Source organism: Lathamus discolor, chromosome 5, assembly GCF_037157495.1.
Source record: "Lathamus discolor isolate bLatDis1 chromosome 5, bLatDis1.hap1, whole genome shotgun sequence".
Taxonomy (NCBI): domain Eukaryota; kingdom Metazoa; phylum Chordata; class Aves; order Psittaciformes; family Psittacidae; genus Lathamus; species Lathamus discolor.
The window spans coordinates 2395271-2414442 of NC_088888.1; the positions used below are offsets into that span (position 1 = coordinate 2395271).

The window sequence follows — 19172 nt, forward strand, 5'->3', positions numbered from 1 at the left end:
AAGTTCCCGACGACTGGAAAAAGGGAAATATAACCCCCATTTTCAAGAAGGGGAAAGCGGAAGACCCAGGGAATTACAGACCAGTCAGTCTCACCTCTGTGCCTGGTAAAATCCTGGAGCACATTCTCCACGAAGGCATGCTAAGGCACATGAAAAACAACAAGGTGCTTGGTGACAGCCAGCAGGGCTTCACTAAGGGGCAATCCTGCCTGACCAATTTGGTGGCCTTCTATGATGGGGCTACAGAATTGATGGATAAGGGTAAAGCAGTTGATGTCATCTACCTGGACTTGTGCAAAGCGTTTGACACTGTCCCACACGACATCCTTCTCTCTAAATTGGAGAGATATCAATTTGATGGATGGACCACTCGGTGGATAAAGAATGGCTGGATGGCCACACACAAAGAGTTGTGGTCAATGGCTTGATGTCCGGCTGGAGACCGGTAACGAGTGGTGTCCCTCAGGGATCGGTGTTGGGACTGGTCTTGTTTAACATCTTCGTTGCTGACATGGACAGTGGGATTGAGTGCGCCCTCAGCAAGTTTGCTGATGACACCAAGCTGTGTGGTCCGGTTGATACGCTGGAGGGAAGGGATGCCATCCAGAGGGACCTTGGCACGCTTGTGAGGTGGGCTGATGCCAACCTTATGAAGTTCAATCATGACAAGTGCAAGGTCCTGTCCTACACCTGGGTCGGAGCAATCCCAGGCACAGCTACAGACTGGGCAAAGAAGAGATTCAGAGCAGCCCTGCAGAGAAGGACTTGGGGGTGCTGGTCGATGAGAAAATGAACATGAGCCGGCTTCAGTGTGCGCTCGCAGCCCAGAAAGCCAACCGTATCCTGGGCTGCATCAAAAGGAGCATGACCAGCAGGGCGAAGGAGGTGATCCTGCCCCTCTACTCTGCTCTTGTGAGACCTCACCTGGAGTATTGTGTGCAGTTCTGGTGTCCTCAACATAAAAAGGACATGGAACTGCTGGAACAAGTCCAGAGGAGGGCCACGAGGATGATCAGGGGCTGGAGCACCTCCTGTATGAAGACAGGCTGAGGAAGTTGGGGCTGTTCAGCCTGGTGAAGAGAAGCTGCGTGGAGACCTCATAGCAGCCTTCCAGTATCTGAAGGGGGCCTATGGGGATGCTGGGGAGGGACTCTTTGTCAGGGACTGTAGTGACAGGACAAGGGGTAACGGGTTAAAACTTAAACAGGGGAAGTTTAGATTGGAGCTAAGGAGGAAATTCTTTCCTGTTAGGGTGGTGAGGCACTGGAATGGGTTGCCCAGGGAGGTTGTGAGTGCTCCATCCCTGGCAGTGTTCAAGGCCAGGTTGGATGAAGCCTTGTGTGGGATGGTTTAGTGTGAGGTGTCCCTGCCCATGGCAGGGGGGTTGGAACTGGATGATCTTGAGGTCCTTTCCAACCCTAACTATTCTATGATTCTATATAGAAAGGACCTTGTAAGCTCAGCTTTCTAAACTTAGCCTCTAAACTTGATGATCTTGATTTAACCTTTGTATGATAAATGCTTCGGACATGGGAATACACCTACCAGAATAAGCTAAGCGTGCTTGGAACACTCTCTTTTGGTCCATGTCTCTTTGCCATGTCCAGTGCTAGAGAGAAAATGTGCACACCTTGCTGCTCTTGGAGAGGCAGGCTCTATGAGAAGAGTCCTCTGGTAAGGTAGCTTCATATAGGAGAAGTCACTCATAGATTCTCAGATGGCAGACAATACAGGAGTGGAAGTAGAGATGTTTTCATTGTGTCAGTTCTTTACATTTAGTGACTTACTGTGATACAAGCTGCCCCATCGAGGGCTGAACACACTTTCAGGCTTGGTCAGCAAAAGGAGCAATTCCTGCTTTTTGATATCTTTGGTTGGCGTTTTCCTTTGGAAAAAATGATAATAATGTGTGCCAAAATATATACATTCTTTGGCAAGATTCATATTTGTGTTCATGGCCTGTGATTGCTTTCATTCTGTTATTGCAAAATCTTCACTGAATACTTTTGCAGTTTTGGGGAAGTGTTCTCGAATGTCCAACAGGAAGTCTTTGGCTGTATCCAAATGCTTTCCAGAAGGTCCCGTACACGGTGTTCAAATTCACAGATTGAGCTTTTTTTCCTTTCTTTTCAAAATCTATCCTTGAATTCCTTTCTTCACTTCTGGCTTCCAGTTTCTTTAGTTATGTTCAGCTGATTATCAAATCCTCTAGCCCTTGTGCCTCCTTGTTTTTTCTTGTCTTCTGCCAAATTACCTGGCTGCCCTCTGGAAAAGGTCCACGTGGGATTTGGGGATGTTGGAAACCCTGCTGGGTCCATGGAAAGAAAATATTCCTGATAATCAAGGCTTAATTATATCCTGGATTTAAAACTCCACCTCTTGCAAGTTGGAAACCTGTGAGCTATTTGCAAGCAATGATGAAGTATTTAAAGCAGCAGCAAAATAAAGAGCAAATAAAGAGCAAACCAGTATTGTATGCAGTAATCTTCTGTCAGGAAACAGAGCTTTTAGCTCATGGCAGAAATAAATTGGGGTGATTGGGGCTAAACAAACCACCCATCAGACATCCATCTGGAATTGGAAATAGGGTTTCTGACTCTTAGCCTTGACATTGTTGATCAGCCCTTCAGTAACAGTAGAGCTGGGGTCTAAAGATCCTAACTGCTTAAAGACAGAATCATTTAATAAATGGAATTACATGTCAACTAAGAGAGGATGGAGTGGGAAACCAAGCAAGGAGAGGTATCCCAATCCTACGCATCAGCTTTTCATTTTCAATATACATTTCTTCTACATGCTTCAAGAGAACTCTAGAGGATGCATGAAAACTCATGGAATAGTGAGGATAACCAAGGAATGCTCCCAGATTCCCAAGGACCCATCAGGGTGTGTAATCCCTAACCTGGAGCGACAAGATTCAGAGATCAGCCTTTAAAATGACTGCAGCTTTCTTTGTTTCTCCAGACCATGTGAAACTTTTGCTAGCTCCAGGGGCATGGACCCAGAGAACACTGACCCATTCTTCTGTAGGATTTATGGCCTTAAACCCCATTGTTGGCTGGGTGTGAAAATACCAGGCCTGGAAGGCATAGTCTGGCATTGCTGCAGTGGGGAGCTTTCTTCTTCAGCTTGGTACGTAAGTCCTTGAGAGCGTTTACTTTATAGATGAGTGCTTGTCTTTATCACCATATCTTTCTGTTGCTGAATGCTCATGGTTTACAAGGAAGAAAGAACAAGGGAGCAAGTGGGAAGAATACGTAAGAATCATTTCAGGTTAATAGGGCTTTCCTATTCATCCTTTTGGTCAAGACAGGTTGTTTCAGAGACAATCACTGGAGTGTGTCATTAGAGCTGCCAGCCCATGTTACCCAATGAAAAAATGCTTTTTGAGAAAGCCTTGCACTGTCTTGTGCAGCTACAATCAAGTGAAATTGGGTTAAGCTGTAAGATTTACTGCTTTCGCTTTCCATTTGGTGAACTCATGAGTTTTTCCTGTGTGAATGGGAACGTGTGACCTTTTTGGTTGCTGTCTTTCAATCCGTGTGTGTACCACCTCTCTTCAGTGTTACAGGCTACTAATGATTCATCAACCACAAGCTCAGTTATTGTATCCCACGTGATTCGCCCCCCACCTTTAAGCAAAAATTGTTCCCAAGAGCAATGTATTTCCATGCACGACCCATGTTATTTGCTGTACGTGTCTTTGTTCTTCTCATGAAGACAGCAGATATTTTTGTTGTAATATTCCAATTTTGGTAGTGTCCTATCCTTTGTTTCCAGAGGAAATGAAAAGTTCCTTATGGGTAATCTGATTGCAATATTGTATGTATGTGTATATGTGGGTGACATCTTTCCTTACCATTATAGGTTACTAATAAAGTGTATGATGTGCAACTTGATTGGAGCCAAGATTACCATTATTGGCAGCTGCTGATACAGCTGATGGTGTAAAAATGATTCCTGGTTTTTCCTTAGAAGCTGCCATTTAATGTAGGAAAAATTAGTAAGTGAATGATACGCTGTGTCATTTATAAGCACGTATGCACACGTATATGTAAAGTGCATGTCTGCAGGGTATAGAAATGTATTTGAAAATGTATTCGAAAATGAGAGTTTTGGCTTACAGGGATGTTTTCTCAGGGCATGGAAGGAAAGGATTAGCATCGGCAGTTGAGGTGCAGTGCTCTAGCACAGCGATTTCTCCTCTGCTTTGGAAAAGGTCTGTGAGCAAAAGGAAGTGCAGTTAACTGCTAAAGCAGAGTGATCTAAGGCAGCTCCTTAAGGGTAGAACAAATATGATTTTAATAAGGTGCACAGCTTTAGAGGGATTATCTGGGGAGAGAGAGAACTTAGGGAGGATAGAGCACGACATTAGTTTCTGCCCTTTACATTCATTACATTCAAGTCTAGCCTGACTTTTGCTTCTGAAACCAGAGTTGTCCTCAGTGGGAGCACAGGGGGACCCTTGTGAACACTGCAAGGCATTTAGCCCAGCACATCGGTTGTGAGCCAGGGAAGTCTGAGGAACCTGCTTCAGAGAAAGTCAAGGTTTGGGTGTTGGGTTGGGTTGGGTTTTGTTTCTCACTTCTCTCCAAATCTAGGATTATCTCTGAGCTACTTTTATATCAGAGGTCCTTCACAGAAGGAGGGTGCAGGTGCTGCAGGGCAGAGGAAGTACAAGCCTTTTGTCATAAAACAACACTAACACCCAGTTCAACAGTGCGTTGAACTTTGAGACTGGCTCTTTGTTTTACAACCAGGGCCGTAGAGGGTCTTATCCTTCTTAGAGTACCTCTATGAAAGCTGCAGGCTATATCCCCGTTTAACATTGTTAAACATGCCCACAGCTAGGAGGGAACAATCACAGCAAATTATTACTGCCTTGAAGTTCTTTTTGGTGTTTGATTTTTGTTGTTGTTGTTGTTTTTTGACAGATGCTCAGTCTTCCTTGACAGAAAGCACCAGAAACCTCATCAGGTAAGTGGGAGATGTGAAGTCATCCTAACGCTTGGAACTGGAGGATCTTAAGGTCTTTTCCAACGCAAACCATTCAATGATTCTGTGATTAGTCAGATAGTAATGTCTGTAGTTGGGAGGAGGCCTTATGTATCCATGACTTTATTACGCATGTACAGCACCAACAGTTGTGCTTCTAATCCCAAGGAAGCAGGGGGTTTATTGCAGTACTCTCCTCTCTCCATGCAGGTGGGGATGACTCAGGTGCCAGCTTGGCAGTGGAGGCGAGTCCTGGCTGACCTTTGGTGCCACCACTGCCAGCTCTGCTGTGACAAGGGCTGCAAGTGCCCATGGCTGCTGATGAAATCTCCTTTCTAGTAGCAAGGTTTTTTAGCCACTGCCTTTCTTTACTACCTCTACTTTTATTATGCAGTTCCCTGCACTTTCTATTGTGCCAGATAGTTTGCCCTCTGATTAAAGGTTAAAGAAGTAGTAAGTAGTCCAAAAATGATTCCTTATATGGAAGGTTACATTAGTGTTTTTATTGTCTGTTGTGGAGACCAAATCATGTGATATGCCAGCAAGACCTTTGCAGCAAACTCTATTGACATATTTTCCCAAGCTACAGCAATCATAGAATCATAGATTGGGTTGGGTTGGAAAGGTCTTTTAAGATCATCCAGTTCCAACCCCCTGCCATGGGCAAGGACACCTCACACTAGAGCAAGTTGCTCCAAGCCCCTGTTGTCCAACCTGGCCTTGAGCACTGCCAGGGATGGGGCAGCCACAGCTTCTCTGGGCACCCTGTGCCAGCGCCTCAGCACCCTCACAGGGAAGAGCTTCTGCCTTAGATCTAACCTGAACTTGCCCTGTTTCAGTCTGAACCCATCACCCCTTGTCCTATCGCTACATTCCCTGATGAAGAGTCCCTCTCCAGCATCCTTGTAGCCCCCTTTGGACACTGGAAGCTGCTCTGAGGTCTGCACGCAGCTTCTCTTCTCCAGGCTGAACAGCCCCAATGTTCTCAGCCTGGCTCCATACAGGAGGTGCTGCAGCCCCTGAGCATCCTCGTGGCCTCCTCTGGAGCTGCTCCAACAGCTCCATGTCCTTCTTACGCTGAGGGCACCAGAAGTGCACACAGTGCTGCTGCAAGTGGGGTCTCACCAGAGCAGAGCAGAGGGGCAGGATCTGAAGCTTTGGAACCAGACAAAAAGAGTAAAGCAGGCTAATAGGGGTGCTGATGTAGCACCCAGAAACAACAGTCTCATCTGTATCTGATGCTCTCAGTTGTAAACTGGGGTGAGGTGACTAGAATAAGTACAGAAGAAGGGCCATTTCACTGTCAGCAAAGGCTGAGGCCAAGTACTGACCTGCAATAGGGGTGGACAGAGCAAACTTGCAAACCAGTTTTGGGGAGGCTGATGGATAGGATTTTCCTGCCACTTTGGTTATTTTATGTATTTTTTAATGCTGGAAATCTTGCCTCCTGAGATCAACAGGATAATGCTGATGTTCTTCATTGCCAAAGCAGCTGATGGCTGGTTTTCTCTGCTAGATCATGGCAAAGTAAATAGTGTGTTAAGGGTTTGCAGAAAGGGCTACCTTGGGGAAAGCTCCAAGGAAGCACACCCTCAAGCATCACTTTTAGAGCTTTAGGTCTGCTTTACATGCTTATTTTCCCAGTGATCACATTGCTGAATACGTAAAGTTGTTGTTCTTAGTGCTCACACAAATCACTCCTGCAAAGTTGCATCAACAACTACTCCCGTATTACCATGGTTACATCCTCACCCCAGTTTAACCTTGCATTTCATTACCAACTAAATCGCATTCCAGCATAACTTCCAGGTTAGGAAAAAGCCCTAAACTAACAAGTTTTTTCAAAGATCAAACAAGGTCACTATGGTCTCTTCAGGAAATGGGCTCATGTTTGCATAGCACTAATGCAATTCACTTAGGGCAGGCAGACTTTCTTGACCTGTGTTTTCCTTCTTCCCATCTGCAAAGCTGAAGCACCTTTGGAGGATTAACCATTTCGGGTTGCTCCTGCTTTTCTGGACATGTAGTGGTTCTTAGAGGCAGAAAAGGCCACTAGGAACACTTGGCCTGGCTTTAGCAGAATAGTGTGCCCAAACTGGGGACACTTGTACCCAGGCTTTGGGTTTTCACACTGAGTACCGAGCATATTTCTTGCTCCACCAGGAATGACCTGCCTCTTCTATGCACAGTGCTGGTACAGGGGCCTTCAGTGAGTGCAGAGCACTTACTGCCCACTTCAGCTGATCTGCGCAGGCCCAGATGTATCATGCCACCAATATGCACCTATCTGGTGGAAGGAAAGAGGAAAAGATCAAGTGTCGAGCTTTTACTCAGGTGCTGTATGACTGTTCCTTGGCTTCCCAGCCCGGCCTTGGATGGCAGCTGGGACCAGGGGAATTGCCAGATGGCTTGGCCAGGAGAGGTTGGGAGGGAGGGATAGCATCTGACAACCAGCCCATCTTTTGCTGCATTTGCTGCTGCTGGTCTTGCTCCACCTCTGGGTTTGATGCTTCACTCACATGCCCTGGCAGCACAGAGCAGCATTCCCATTCATGATGGGATGTATTTAACGCAAGTCTGTTGATAGCTGAGGAGGGGAAAGGCCTTAGATCTTACAAGAGTCTGGAGCCATGCTGGCAGGGGACCAGCAGGGAGCATGGGCAGTGCATGAGACCTCACAGGCACTCATCACACCAGTGGTCCATTCCTCAGCAAAGCCAGCAGGGCCCTGTGCTGAGGCCAGGGACCTCCACTGGCCAGGGAAGCTGCCTGCTTGCTCCTGGCACCTGCACCAAGCCAGCAAGAAGGGCTGCTGAGAAACAATGGGTAATACAGGAAGTTTTTCCCAAAATAAGGCCAAATGAATACATAAATGAACTGCCTGCGTGTGTGTGGAACATCACAGGGCGGTGAGGGTTTGCTTCCTGTGTGCAGGAAGATGCTTGCTGGGAAAGGGGCTGGTAGGACTCTTTGAAGGGGTGCAGAGGTGACACTTCAGGAGGAGGAAGCTTCTTGGATAAAGTGCCAATGCCAATATCACCTTGCTACCATGGTACAATTAGGAGCTATTAATTTTCATGCAGTTGGTTGTGTAATTGCGCTGCAGGGCCTTTTGAATGCTGCATTTAAATCAGTCTGCAATTGGAAATAAGGAAGGTTAAAACTCTCTTACATGATTTCATGATCAAATTAGTTCCTTTGACCCAAAAAGCAGCTGTTGTAGCTGCATGAGGAACAAGACTGTAGGTTCAAGGTGTTATTCAGAGCTAGCTTTAGAAAGGTACCTCCATGCAGAGCGATTGGAGCAGAGGCTGGGAGGTGTGAAGGTCAGGGCAGGGAACAAGGTGGCTTTGCTGAGAGTTCTGTTACCAAACTCAGGTGGTACCACAAGGTGAAAGCCACTGGATGCTGGGGGGATGCGAGGGAGCACCCTGCACATCTCACCCTGCTCTTGCTCATGTTGAGTGTGTCCTCATAAGTAATACTGAGGAGAGCTTCAGCTAAACCAAGGCAGCACTCTTCTGTTTTCACTCTGAATCTGCAGTTGGGAAGAGGGCAACTATGGCTTTCACTTAGCTATAGGAACTTGGGAATCTGCTTTTATCCCCTTAGGCTGTTGTTTCAACAGGCCTTCAGGACATCAGTCAGCTTCTGGCCTGCCTGTCCAGTCCACAGTTGGCCTTGGATGTCCTGGCTGGCCTCTGGGAGTTCAACTTGACCCTCTTCAGCCTGAGCAGGAAGGAGGAGCTGGTGAGATGTTAGTTTTCTTTCTGTCCTGATCAGAAGGGGTCTGGGTGCTGCACAGCTGCTAGGGACAGGCTGTGGTATTCCAACCTTGCCATGCCCCTTACCTGTCTGGCCAGGGAAGAGTTCTTCCCTCTGTCAGGGAGCACCCCTGGCATGGTGGATGCAGGGTTTGAACTGCAAATCACTCTGGTCTTCACCCTTTCAGGGTGGCTAAGAGGTGTAGGAAGGTGTGACCTGAGGGTCCCTGCCTGCTCTGGGCAGTGGATCAGCACTGAGGGAGGCTGTGGCTGTCTCAGCACAGTTGCCTGTTCCGGCAGTGAACAAGGGATACCCGTGACTGCCAGCTTGTGTATCAGCATCCTGGGTGATGGCTTTGTGCTGTGCAGTCCCAGTGCTCCGGGCTCTGTCACACACATGGCTGCCACCCCCTGCACAGTCCCATTAGCTCTGAGATCCAGGTCTAAATGATTCTCAGGCTTTCCCCTGGCTCTGCACCACAGAACTTGCAGACTTTGCCAGCCTCCCTTCCCTTGCACTGCCTTGCCTGAGCCTCCCTCTGCTCCTCAAGAGCCTTCTGCTCTGTGGCTGCAGCCATCTGCAGCTTCTCTGGGCCTCCGTGCTTCATCAGCTCCCATCTGGAGCTCATCTCGGTGCTCTCACATCTTGCTGATGTGCAGCCCCATCTGCACTCCAGAAGGGGAGAGGGACTGCGCTTCCCTTGGGATCCTGCTCCAAAACCCAGCAAGGGGATGTGGATCGCCTCTGGCCAGCATGGGGACACATTTGCCCTCCAGCTGCAGTCTTTGGTTGATCACTGGGGAAATACAGGACATAGAGGAGAGGGTGAAGGCTTCACAGCAGCTCTAAATCCACTCTGACCTTTCCTACTTTCCCCCCCAGACTGTGTTGCCATTTACGCACTGAGCCCCCACTCAGGGGCTGAAAGCTGGGACTGGGCAAGCTGTGTAAGGCAAAGCCCTTGGTTTGCATTAGGTGGTGGAACTCAGTGGCCTCCTTTACATTAAACCTGATGAGATTCAGTCAAGCCATGTGGCCAGGATGTGGCAGGGAAGATTACTGGTGGGACTCACAGAGACATCAGCTCCTGCAGAGAATCATTAGCAACTCAACATACACCTGCGGCTCCCGAGAGCCTTCAGGAAGCTGATTAGGGCACTGGAGTGATCTATTTACGGCAAGAGATGAAAATCAGCGCTTGCAGGCGCAGAGGAGGTGCACAGGTACCCTTCGAGCCTGGCTGGGATCAGGAGAGATTCAGGGTGGCAGTGGGATCTGAATGCATGGGCAGGGCATAGGAATGACATTTTTCAGGTTATTATTTCTGCTGGGGAGTCACCTCCAGCTCTAGGAGCTGTATGAGGCTGACAGTGTTGTGCATGATAGAAAGAGCTAAAAAATCCCTGCCAAGCATGGAAATAAGCATTGGCGATGGAGCTGAGAGGTGGAGATGGCAGCAGCAGCCAGAGTCACTGCCCAGGAGGAGCTGCAAGGCCACTGGTACCCTGGAGAAGAGATGGGTTCCCTGGTGCTCTCACCCACAGCTCCTTCACGCAGGGCATGGGAGGACCAGACGCTGCTGTTTCTGTGGTGGTAGCAGTGCATGCAGATGTGTGAGGCCACTACCTCTGGCTGCTGCAGGGATTGAAGCAGGAGAACATGGCTGCTGTGCGTACCCCTGAATATTGGGCTGTGCTCGGGATCATGGACCCATCAGCTCAGGCTCTGGCAGTCTGTGTGGCAGCAGACACTCGGAGAAAGGCCACACTGCAACTGCCTCAGCTCCTACCTAGGGGCTGGGCATGCGGTGCTCCTACTACTGGAGGGGGAAGTATTCCCTTGGAGGACAAGCACCGCGCTGTGAGCTGCAAAGGGAGGCTGTGGGCAGTCACTCATCGCTGGGGTGGGCCTTCCTCTACCGACCCTCGCCTTCAAGCTGTGATCTGGCTGCTTCCACCGTAACTCCCAGTGGTTAACAGCGACGTTTCCAGCCCTGTTCCGAAGAACGGAACCAGCTCCGTCCCATGAAGAATGTGATGAAGACCTCACCACGCCGGGCGGCGGCGGCGGGCCAACGACCTCAGCCCCTGCCGCCCGGCAGGTGGCGCCTCCAGCCAGCGCCTCCGCCAGTCACGGCTCGTCCCGCCCTCCGAGCCCCGCCCCTCTTTGTTGCCGCCGCCAATAGGGGCGCGCCGAGGGCGGGCGGACGGGCGGTAGCGTGGTAACGCGGTGGCATGGATCGCGGCGCGGGGCGCGCCCGGGACCGGGCCGAAGCAGCAGCCGTGAGGCGGGCGGGAGGGCGGCCGCTGTTAGGGAGAGGTCGCCGCAGCGCCCAGCTTCCTTAGCGCGCACATAATACACACACAGATACATAGATATAATACAGGGAGAGGGCTCGGGCGGCGGCGAGACCGCGGGGCGCCTCCCGACAGTGGTCCCCGGGCTCGGGCATGGCCGTGGGGCCATGACGGGCGCGGCGGCGGTCGGCGCTGGTCCCGGGAGGACCCGCCGTGCGGCGGTCGGCAAGGACGGGGGCCGGTCGCGGAGCGCCCAGCCGCGGGCGGCGGGCGGCGGCGGCTCGGAGGAGGAGGAGCAGGAGCAGCAGCGGGACGGCGGGTCCCTCTTCCTGGTGAACAAGAGCGGCTTCCCCATGGACGGGCAGACCTGGGAGCGGATGTGGGGCCACGTGGAGCGGGTACACCCCGACGGCGGCGCCGTGGCAGCGGCCATCCGGAGCGCCGCCCGCTTGGCTCGGGTAAGGCGAAGCCCCTGGTCCCCTGGCCAAAGAACGAGCCCAGAGCCGGGCATCGCGCGGCGCGGCGGTCTGGGGGTGCCGAAGGACAGGGAAGGAGGGTGTGAGGCCTCACATCCGCTGCCCGCTGCAAGCGGCAGCGAGGGGAAAGCTGGAGCATCCGCTGTTCAGGAGCATGTAGGGCACGGGGACATGGGCTGCGGGATGCTTCAGAGCTGGAGTTGGTGTCTTGGGAAACTAGGAGGAAAGAATTATTATCTCTTTTTATCTTGGGGAGGAGAAAGCGGAAACCGAGTTGAAAGAAATCTTCAAGGACCGAATGAAGTGCTTTGTGCAATTTAAAGCACCTTTGCTCAGCTCTTTAGAACACAGGCATTTCCTAAAACACAGCTTTGCTCCTGAAATGTAATAACGGATTTAAAACTCGGGCGTTTCATTTCCAGTACGTGGAAGAATTCCAAATGCTTTTGTCTTCTGTGTTCTTCTGTACAAGCTCCAAACAGCTCTGCCTGACCCAAGCCTTTTTCCTCCAGCCAGCAAATAAGATGTTGTTGCCTGCTGATGTTCCAAGGCTTCCCACCACTGCACCACATTACTGCTCACAATGTCTTTAAGGCTGTTGGCTTTGGCAGACTTTGAGCTCACTCCACTCCTTCTACCAAGCATCATTAATCTGAGCTGACCACTGAAGTCGGCTTTGATTCATACCCTACTCTCTCTTCATGCTGGGGTGAGGCGTTTGGGCTTGTGTCGTCGTGGTGCAGGTTGTCAGTGCTATGTGTGCTCGTTCTTTACGTGGGGCAGAAGGGAAATACTCTGTGCACAGAGAAGCTGGAAGTGTGTTGAATAGGGCTGTGTTGTGAGGGAGCTTGTCAAAGAAGATGCAAGCTGAAAAGGCCTTTCATCTCTCTTCTGCAATGTTTTAGTTCTGCCTAAGTGCAATCTCTCTCTGTTGCCCTGCTTCCCTCATGCTGGCAGAAGCCTTTGTTTGGATGGGGGAACACATCCAGCTAAAGAATAATCTGTTTACACTGGGTTTGTTTGCAGTTCCTTGATGTGGTTTATCTCATATTTGCACAAGTGCTTGGGGTAGAAATGAAGGGGTCAGGAGAGGACTGAATTTCTTGTTTCAGCAGCATGCCCAGCTTTTCACTGTACCAAATGGCCTGTAGACCTGTTTGGTGTTAAGAGACAGCAAAGACTGCTGGGCTTGACTTCCTTGCCCTCCTTGCCAGCTTCAAAGCGTGTAGCTATTAGTGGTGATACCCCTAGTGACTGACAAAGTATCTGGTGAGAGACATGCCAGTGGCTCCAGTGAGTTGTGATTAGCTTCTTCAGAGTCTCACAGTGATTAACTTCTTCAAGGGCAGAAGGACCTGGTGTCCCCTCTGACTGATGAGCTCTTGCTGGAGAAGCCTGAGACACTCTGGGGTTGAAGGGTAGTTTGGCCTTATTATAGGCCAACACAGCTCAGGTGGGCAAATTAAGGCTGGGAGCAGGTTTGTTTGCTACTGAAGGGGTAGTGGGTTCCTAATGTAATGATAACTTCTGGGTCAGAGTAGGAATGTGAAGGGGGGAGTTGTTCCTTAAGCGATGGTACAGCCTTTTTTAACTGGGTATGTGGTACTCTGCAGAAGACCTGAAAAGCACTGATAGGGAGTGAGGAGAGAAGCTTGTGCCTGCCAGAAGATGTTTGTAATCCGCTTGCACTGGTAGTTGGTGGAGGCTGAGCAAGTGGTGCGTGCAACTGCTCCATTTTTGCCTCTGATCTGTTCTTAATCCCTAGTGATGGGAGAGAGTTTTCATCCCCTCCCCAGGAAGCTCCACTTGCTTGCTCTAATCACCTTGGTATTAGTCTCAGTGACCATACACACAGGAGGGTAAGTGGCTGCTTAGTGCCTTGGTGAGGTTGTCCTTACTGGAACAAATGCAAACTGCAGGGTGCATCTCTCCTGGGATGCTTGCTTGTCTGCAAGGGAGGGGGGGTGGGTGCAATTTTTTGGACCTGTGGGGTCCTTTGGTTGCACCCTCCACCTCTGACTTTTGGCTTAAGCTCTGGGAAGGGTGCAGGCTTGTGTTTGGAAGGGCTGTGCGATCCATTACGTGGCCTGTGATCTTGGAGATGCTTGTAGATCTTAATGAAGCTCAGACCAGGTCTAGCCTGCCAGCTTTGTCCGTGCTGGGGAGCAGTGTACTTGGAGGGTGAGCTGGCAGAAAAGATGACTTTCTTCTGGTCATTAAATGAGACAGAGTGGAGTTGAGCAGGATGACTTTGACACAGGATGTCTGCGGTGAACTGAGACTATGGGGTTTCTGGCTATAGGACAACAGCCTCCAGCTCTGCCACGAGGTTTTGCTCTGCAGCAGCTCTGCTGTCTCTGGAGCTGCTGCTGCTTGAAATCCTGGTACAGGTTCAAGGTCTTCCATCTGCCTGGTCTCTGAATCTCACTTGTTCTGTAGTGCTGTGTCTGCATTTCCTCTTGGCGGCTCCTGGCTGCTGTGCTGGAATGCACACCGGTATCTGCAGCCTCGGTGGCAGCAGCATTGTGCTGTCCTTCGCTTGTGGATGCCCACGCTTGTGCCCTGTGCTGGATGACCAGGGTTGCTGCTCCTGCAGCCAGGGTGAGGAATTTGGGGGGGCAATATGGGGTTTGTGTTTGGAGGCAGTGGTGGCCTGTGCTGGTGGAACCATGCTGTGTACTGCCTGTCTGGCCTGGAAAGAGGAGAGCAGTGCACAGACTTGCACAGAGGAAGGAAGACTGATGGCTGCTTCTGCCCTGTTGCCTGAGATCTGGAGGGGCTTGGACCTCCTGGCCTAACAGACAGGTGATGGGATATGCATCAGCTGTAGGGAAAACTGTGGTTAATCACAGAATCACAGATTGGTTTGTGTTGGAAAGGACCTTAAAGCTCACCCAGCTCCAACCCCTGCCACGGGCAGGGATCCCTTCCACTGGAGCAGCTTGCTCCAAGCCCCTGTGTCCAACCTGGCCTTGAGCACTGCCAGGGATGGGGCAGCCACAGCTTCTCTGGGCACCCTGTGCCAGCGCCTCAGCACCCTCACAGGGAAGAGCTTCTGCCTTAGATCTAACCTGAACTTGCCCTGTTTCAGTCTGAACCCATCACCCCTTGTCCTGTCGCTGCAGTCCCTGATGAAGGGTCCCTCTCCAGCATCCTTGTAGCCCCCTTCAGACACTGGAAGCTGCTCTGAGGTCTCCACGCAGCTTCTCTTCTCCAGGCTGAGCAGCCCCAGTGTTCTTTCCAGGCATGCTCCAGTGGCCGACACGATCATCCTCTGCCTTGGAGATGGGAAGCACCTCGCCTGCATGTCCAAACCCGACCACCGTGGCGAGGGTGGCCCCTGTGTGTTGCATCAAGGGCTGTGTCTGTCCCACAGCCGGAGGGCAGGGGCCTCCATGTAGTGCTCCCCCCGGCCACACTGCAGCCTCCAGGCCTCTCGCTGGCTGGGACTCCCATTGCCTTGGAATGTTGTGATCCTTGAAGAAAAGGAGTGTTTCTATCGGAGCAGAAATGACTCCTCTGGGAGGATTTGACAGGCCGGCCTCAGTTCCCCCTTTCAGACTCTTGCTGGCCTGCCTTAGTGCTGGGAGGGCCAGGGCAATAATTCAGCCAGACCAAAGGGGCCTGAAGTGCCTTGTGGAACTGAGGGATTGCCTCTAATGGGAAGCTGGGGTGTGGAGATGGAGATGAAGAAGTGCTACTGAGACTTGAGCAAGGCCTGGGGCCCGGTGTCTCCCATGTAGCGCAGGGCATGGCGGCCGCCAGCTGGAGGCTGCCCATCTGCTTGCCACTGAAAATACATTTCTGTGCGCCAGTGGTGTTGGAGTCTGTGTTTTCCCCTTGCTCGGAGGTGTGTTTGCTGTTGATTGCAGTAACTAGCTGCCTGTACTGAATGCTGGGTTTTGGTTGTCTTGGCATTACCGGCGCTTGCTCTCTGACAGCAAACGCGCAATCCCTCCATCGTAGTGGAGCCGGGGACCAGGGAGGAAAACCTGCGTGGTGCAGACAGCCCCAAACTGCCTGAGCTTCCTTCTCTCACCTGTGATCGCTGACTTGAAGAGGGTTTAGAGCAGTGGTACCTCCCTTTGACACTCAAAGCGTTGTGAGGACGTCGTGTCCCCACACACACTGCGCGCTTCCCTTTGGGCCTTGTGTCATGGCTGCCCGCGTTCGTGGTTCGTGTATTCGGGTCTGCATTAATGTTTAAATAAACTGCTTCCCCCGCCGTACCTGTGGGGGTTGTCCTAACACCTCTTTAGCCATACCGCCCGCCGTCACGTCTGCTGACGCCATGTTTTACAGTCTTGCCCCTAAAATTAAGGGGACTTGTGACAAGGCCATGCCCCCTTCCTGCATGGTTACGGGCTCAGGAGCCACGTAGCTGTGGGCATTAAACATGGGTTGAGGGCCTCTTAAAGTGCTTAGGCACAAGCAGATGTCTGATGGGATTTGGGAAAAATCCCATTACATTGCCCGTCTCTATCTTTAAGTGTCTTTAATACCATTAAATATCTGGGTCCGACACGCTCCCTGCCCAGCGAGCGTGCTGCTGACACGGAGCAGATGGGGAATTATGCAGCCCGGGATCCTTGTCTCCTTTTATCTTTCTCTCGTGATGGAGGAAGCCAAGAATTAGACTTGAAAGGTTGTCTTGGGGGAGGGAGGACAGCAGAGCCAGCGCCTGGGACTCTGCTCGTCCACATTGCCCTGTGCGAGAGGGGGGGACATAGGAAGCATCGGCCTCCTGCGCTGGCCGGCCTGCCCATGTAGGGTGGTGTTTGAGGGATGTGGTTGGGACCTGCCCTGGTCTCTCTCTGGTGGCAGGGATGGGGCTGGCTGTGATGCACGGGCAGCCCCTGTTGTCAGCAGGCTGCTTGAGTTCACACAGGGTTTAAGCCATCTGTGCTGCTGCATTGCGTTGCACCGAGCACATGCCACTGCCCAAGTAAATCACTTACCTGCTCTGCGGGGAGCAGCTGCTGTCTAACCTCTTTATCTTCTCTTTTGTGTCCAGCCCTCAGTGCCACCGGTGCCAAACTACAAGCTCTCCATGTCAATCCCAGAATGGCTCCAGGCAATACAGACCTACATGAAGATGCTGCAGTATCCTTCTCCAGCATGTGGTCTCAAGAGATAAGGCTGGCTTGCGTCCGGCATGAATTAACAGGGACTTTGCTGATTGTGAGAGCTTGGGGATCATTTAGGGGTGAAAGGATGCCTCAGGATTTGTTTTAGCACCTGAAGCAGTGAGCTTGTCACAGCAACTCTTTGGGAGATGTAATTAACTTTAAATGATGCTGAAGAATTTAACTGAAGTGACGTTGGTGGGAGTAGATATACTTTGTGAAGCTGGTTTATGAGGATGTTATGATCGGATCGTGATGCCTGGAAAAATAATGTGGCATCTTGCCGTAAAGCGACTAAAGGAGAGGCGTTGTTGTGACAAATCCTTCCTGCCTCTGCCCTGGCAGCCCCTGCGGGCTCCCTGAGGGCTGCCTGTGTGCTCAGTGAGTGCTTGTCATTGGGGTGGGGGGCACAAGCCCCTAACCATGAGGTGGGCAGGCTTGCCTGTGACACAGGAACTGACCTAAGCAATCCCCCCTTCCTAATGTCGTGCTTTGCTTGGAGGTTCATCAGAGGTGTACGCATCTGTTTGCCCTATGCCTAAAACCTGACTGTTTCCATTGCTGACAGATAATATTGGAGGAGGCAGTTGCTGGCCCAGATGCTGCTCTTCCCTCTGTTTTCACAGAATCATAGACTCAGCCAGGTTGGAAAAGCCCTTTAAGCTCACCCAGTCCAACCGTTCCTAGCACTGCCAAGGCCACCACTGCCCCATGGCACTGAGGCCTCGTCTCCACAGTGTGTGAGCACTTGCAGGGCCGGTGCCTGCAGCCCTGCCCTGGGCAGCCTGTTCCAATGCCTGAGCACCCTCTGGGGCAGGAATTGTTCCTCAGCTCCATCTAAACCTGCCCTGGTGCAGCCTGAGGCTGGTTCCCTTTGTCCTTGTTTCCCTTTTTTCTAAACTGCCATTTTATGTGTATCCGTGTGTGTGTGGGGAAGCAGGGGGATGAGGAATGAATGTCAAGTCCTGGTAAGGATTAAGAGGGGATATGGGTGGCAGCTGGAAGAGCATCCAAAAATAGCAGCCTGCTGGGGAATAGTGGTTGGGATCAAGGCGACAGCAGGGGCTGGAGCCGCAGCAGCTGCCTAGGGGATGGTTTTGGAATCCTTCACTCTGCCACATAGCAGGAGCAGGCCTTAGGCACGGGGTTTGCATCAGTGTTCAGAAGAGATTCAGAGTGGGCTGCAGAAATGGGGTCTGGGCTTCCTCTGGGGGCTAAAAGAAGCTGTATGCTTTGTTCGGTGCACTCTGAAAGGACCTCATGAATTAGGGTTTGAAGGGAAAGCCTCCTTTCTGGAGAACTCTGAACTTTAACTGTAATCACTTCAGAGCATCCTGGTGTGAGCTGGGGTTTTTATTCAGGCCAGGGTTATACAGCCGACAGCTGTATTTATGCCTCGCAGGGTACCCTTTGCCTCCATGAGGTCACCTGTTTCGGGCCTGGTATCACCACCACGATTTTATTGGTGGGGATATTCTTGTGGGGATGTTGGGAAATAGGCTGGGAACAAATTCACTGAAAAAATAACCTTGCAAAAGTGCCTGGGTGATGGGATTTTTACTTATTTGTAATTATATATTTTTGTGGTGGAGATGGTGTTTTTGTCATGTTTTTACTGGTCATATCAGTTTCCTGATATATTTAAAGAGGGGGAGTTCAGGTTAGATCTAAGGCAGAAGCTCTTCCCTGTGAGGGTGCTGAGGCGCTGGCACAGGGTGCCCAGAGAAGCTGTGGCTGCCCCATCCCTGGCAGTGCTCAAGGCCAGGTTGGACACAGGGGCTTGGAGCAAGCTGCTCCAGTGGAAGGGGTCCCTGCCCATGGCAGGGGTTGGAACTGGATGAGCTTTAAGGTCCCTTCCAACACAAACCATTCTATGATTCTGTTACTACTTGAACAGCTCTGCTCAAGGAGCCGGGAGGGGGCTGCTTTTGGTGGTGCTACACTGCTTGCAGTCCTAGTCAAGCGGTGCTGAGGTTTGGTGCATGGGCGACTGCTGGCATCCATGGTAATGAACTTTTCTCCTACGCTCATAGTGTTAACTAATGTTCCCAAGTTGCACTTAGTTGGTTATTTCCGTTTCAAGTGCACTGTCTAGACAATGATTTATAATTCCTAGGTGTAAATGGATGTGCCTGTTGTGCTTTTGGTTTACATGAGCTGTGTGGCTGATGGAGTTATAAAATCTTATAAAGGAAATGGGTTCTTTCAGACCATGAGTTATACTGATTGGTTTGAGTAGACTATAAAAGCTTTCTCTCACCTAAATGGAAGATTTTATGTTTCAAACTTGTAACCTAATATTTGGTGGGACCCTGAAATGCCAAATTTAAGTGTTGTCTCAGACAAACAACCTTTTTGCTTGAACTCCACCTAATACCAGTTAATGTCATATGAAAAGATAAGTGAATAATTGCTTTATTTCACATGTGAGGTTTTTGGTTCTTTGAGTCAATATCTTTTACTGCTTGTTTCACGTTTCAACAGGAAATCAGAACTGAAGCTCACCTTATGGG

At 50.8% G+C, this 19172-nt stretch overlaps 1 protein-coding gene and 1 long non-coding RNA gene across 2 annotated transcripts in view; both read left to right on the forward strand.

Moving 5' to 3' along the window:
* The first annotated feature begins 951 nt into the window (after positions 1-951).
* LOC136015989 (uncharacterized) lies at positions 952-5474 on the forward strand. The gene is made up of 3 exons (XR_010613437.1): positions 952-4003; positions 4935-4977; positions 5206-5474. It is a non-coding gene; the product is annotated as an uncharacterized LOC136015989 (long non-coding RNA).
* Positions 5475-10968: 5494 nt separating this feature from the next.
* Positions 10969-19172, forward strand: part of VASH2 (vasohibin 2) — a 38564-nt gene continuing 30360 nt past the window's right edge. Inside the window, exons 1-2 of the mRNA XM_065679399.1 lie at positions 10969-11515; positions 16548-16636. Coding sequence (XP_065535471.1) covers positions 11225-11515; positions 16548-16636 — 380 coding nt within the window. The 5' untranslated portion in view covers positions 10969-11224. The remainder of the gene's footprint in view (positions 11516-16547; positions 16637-19172) is intronic.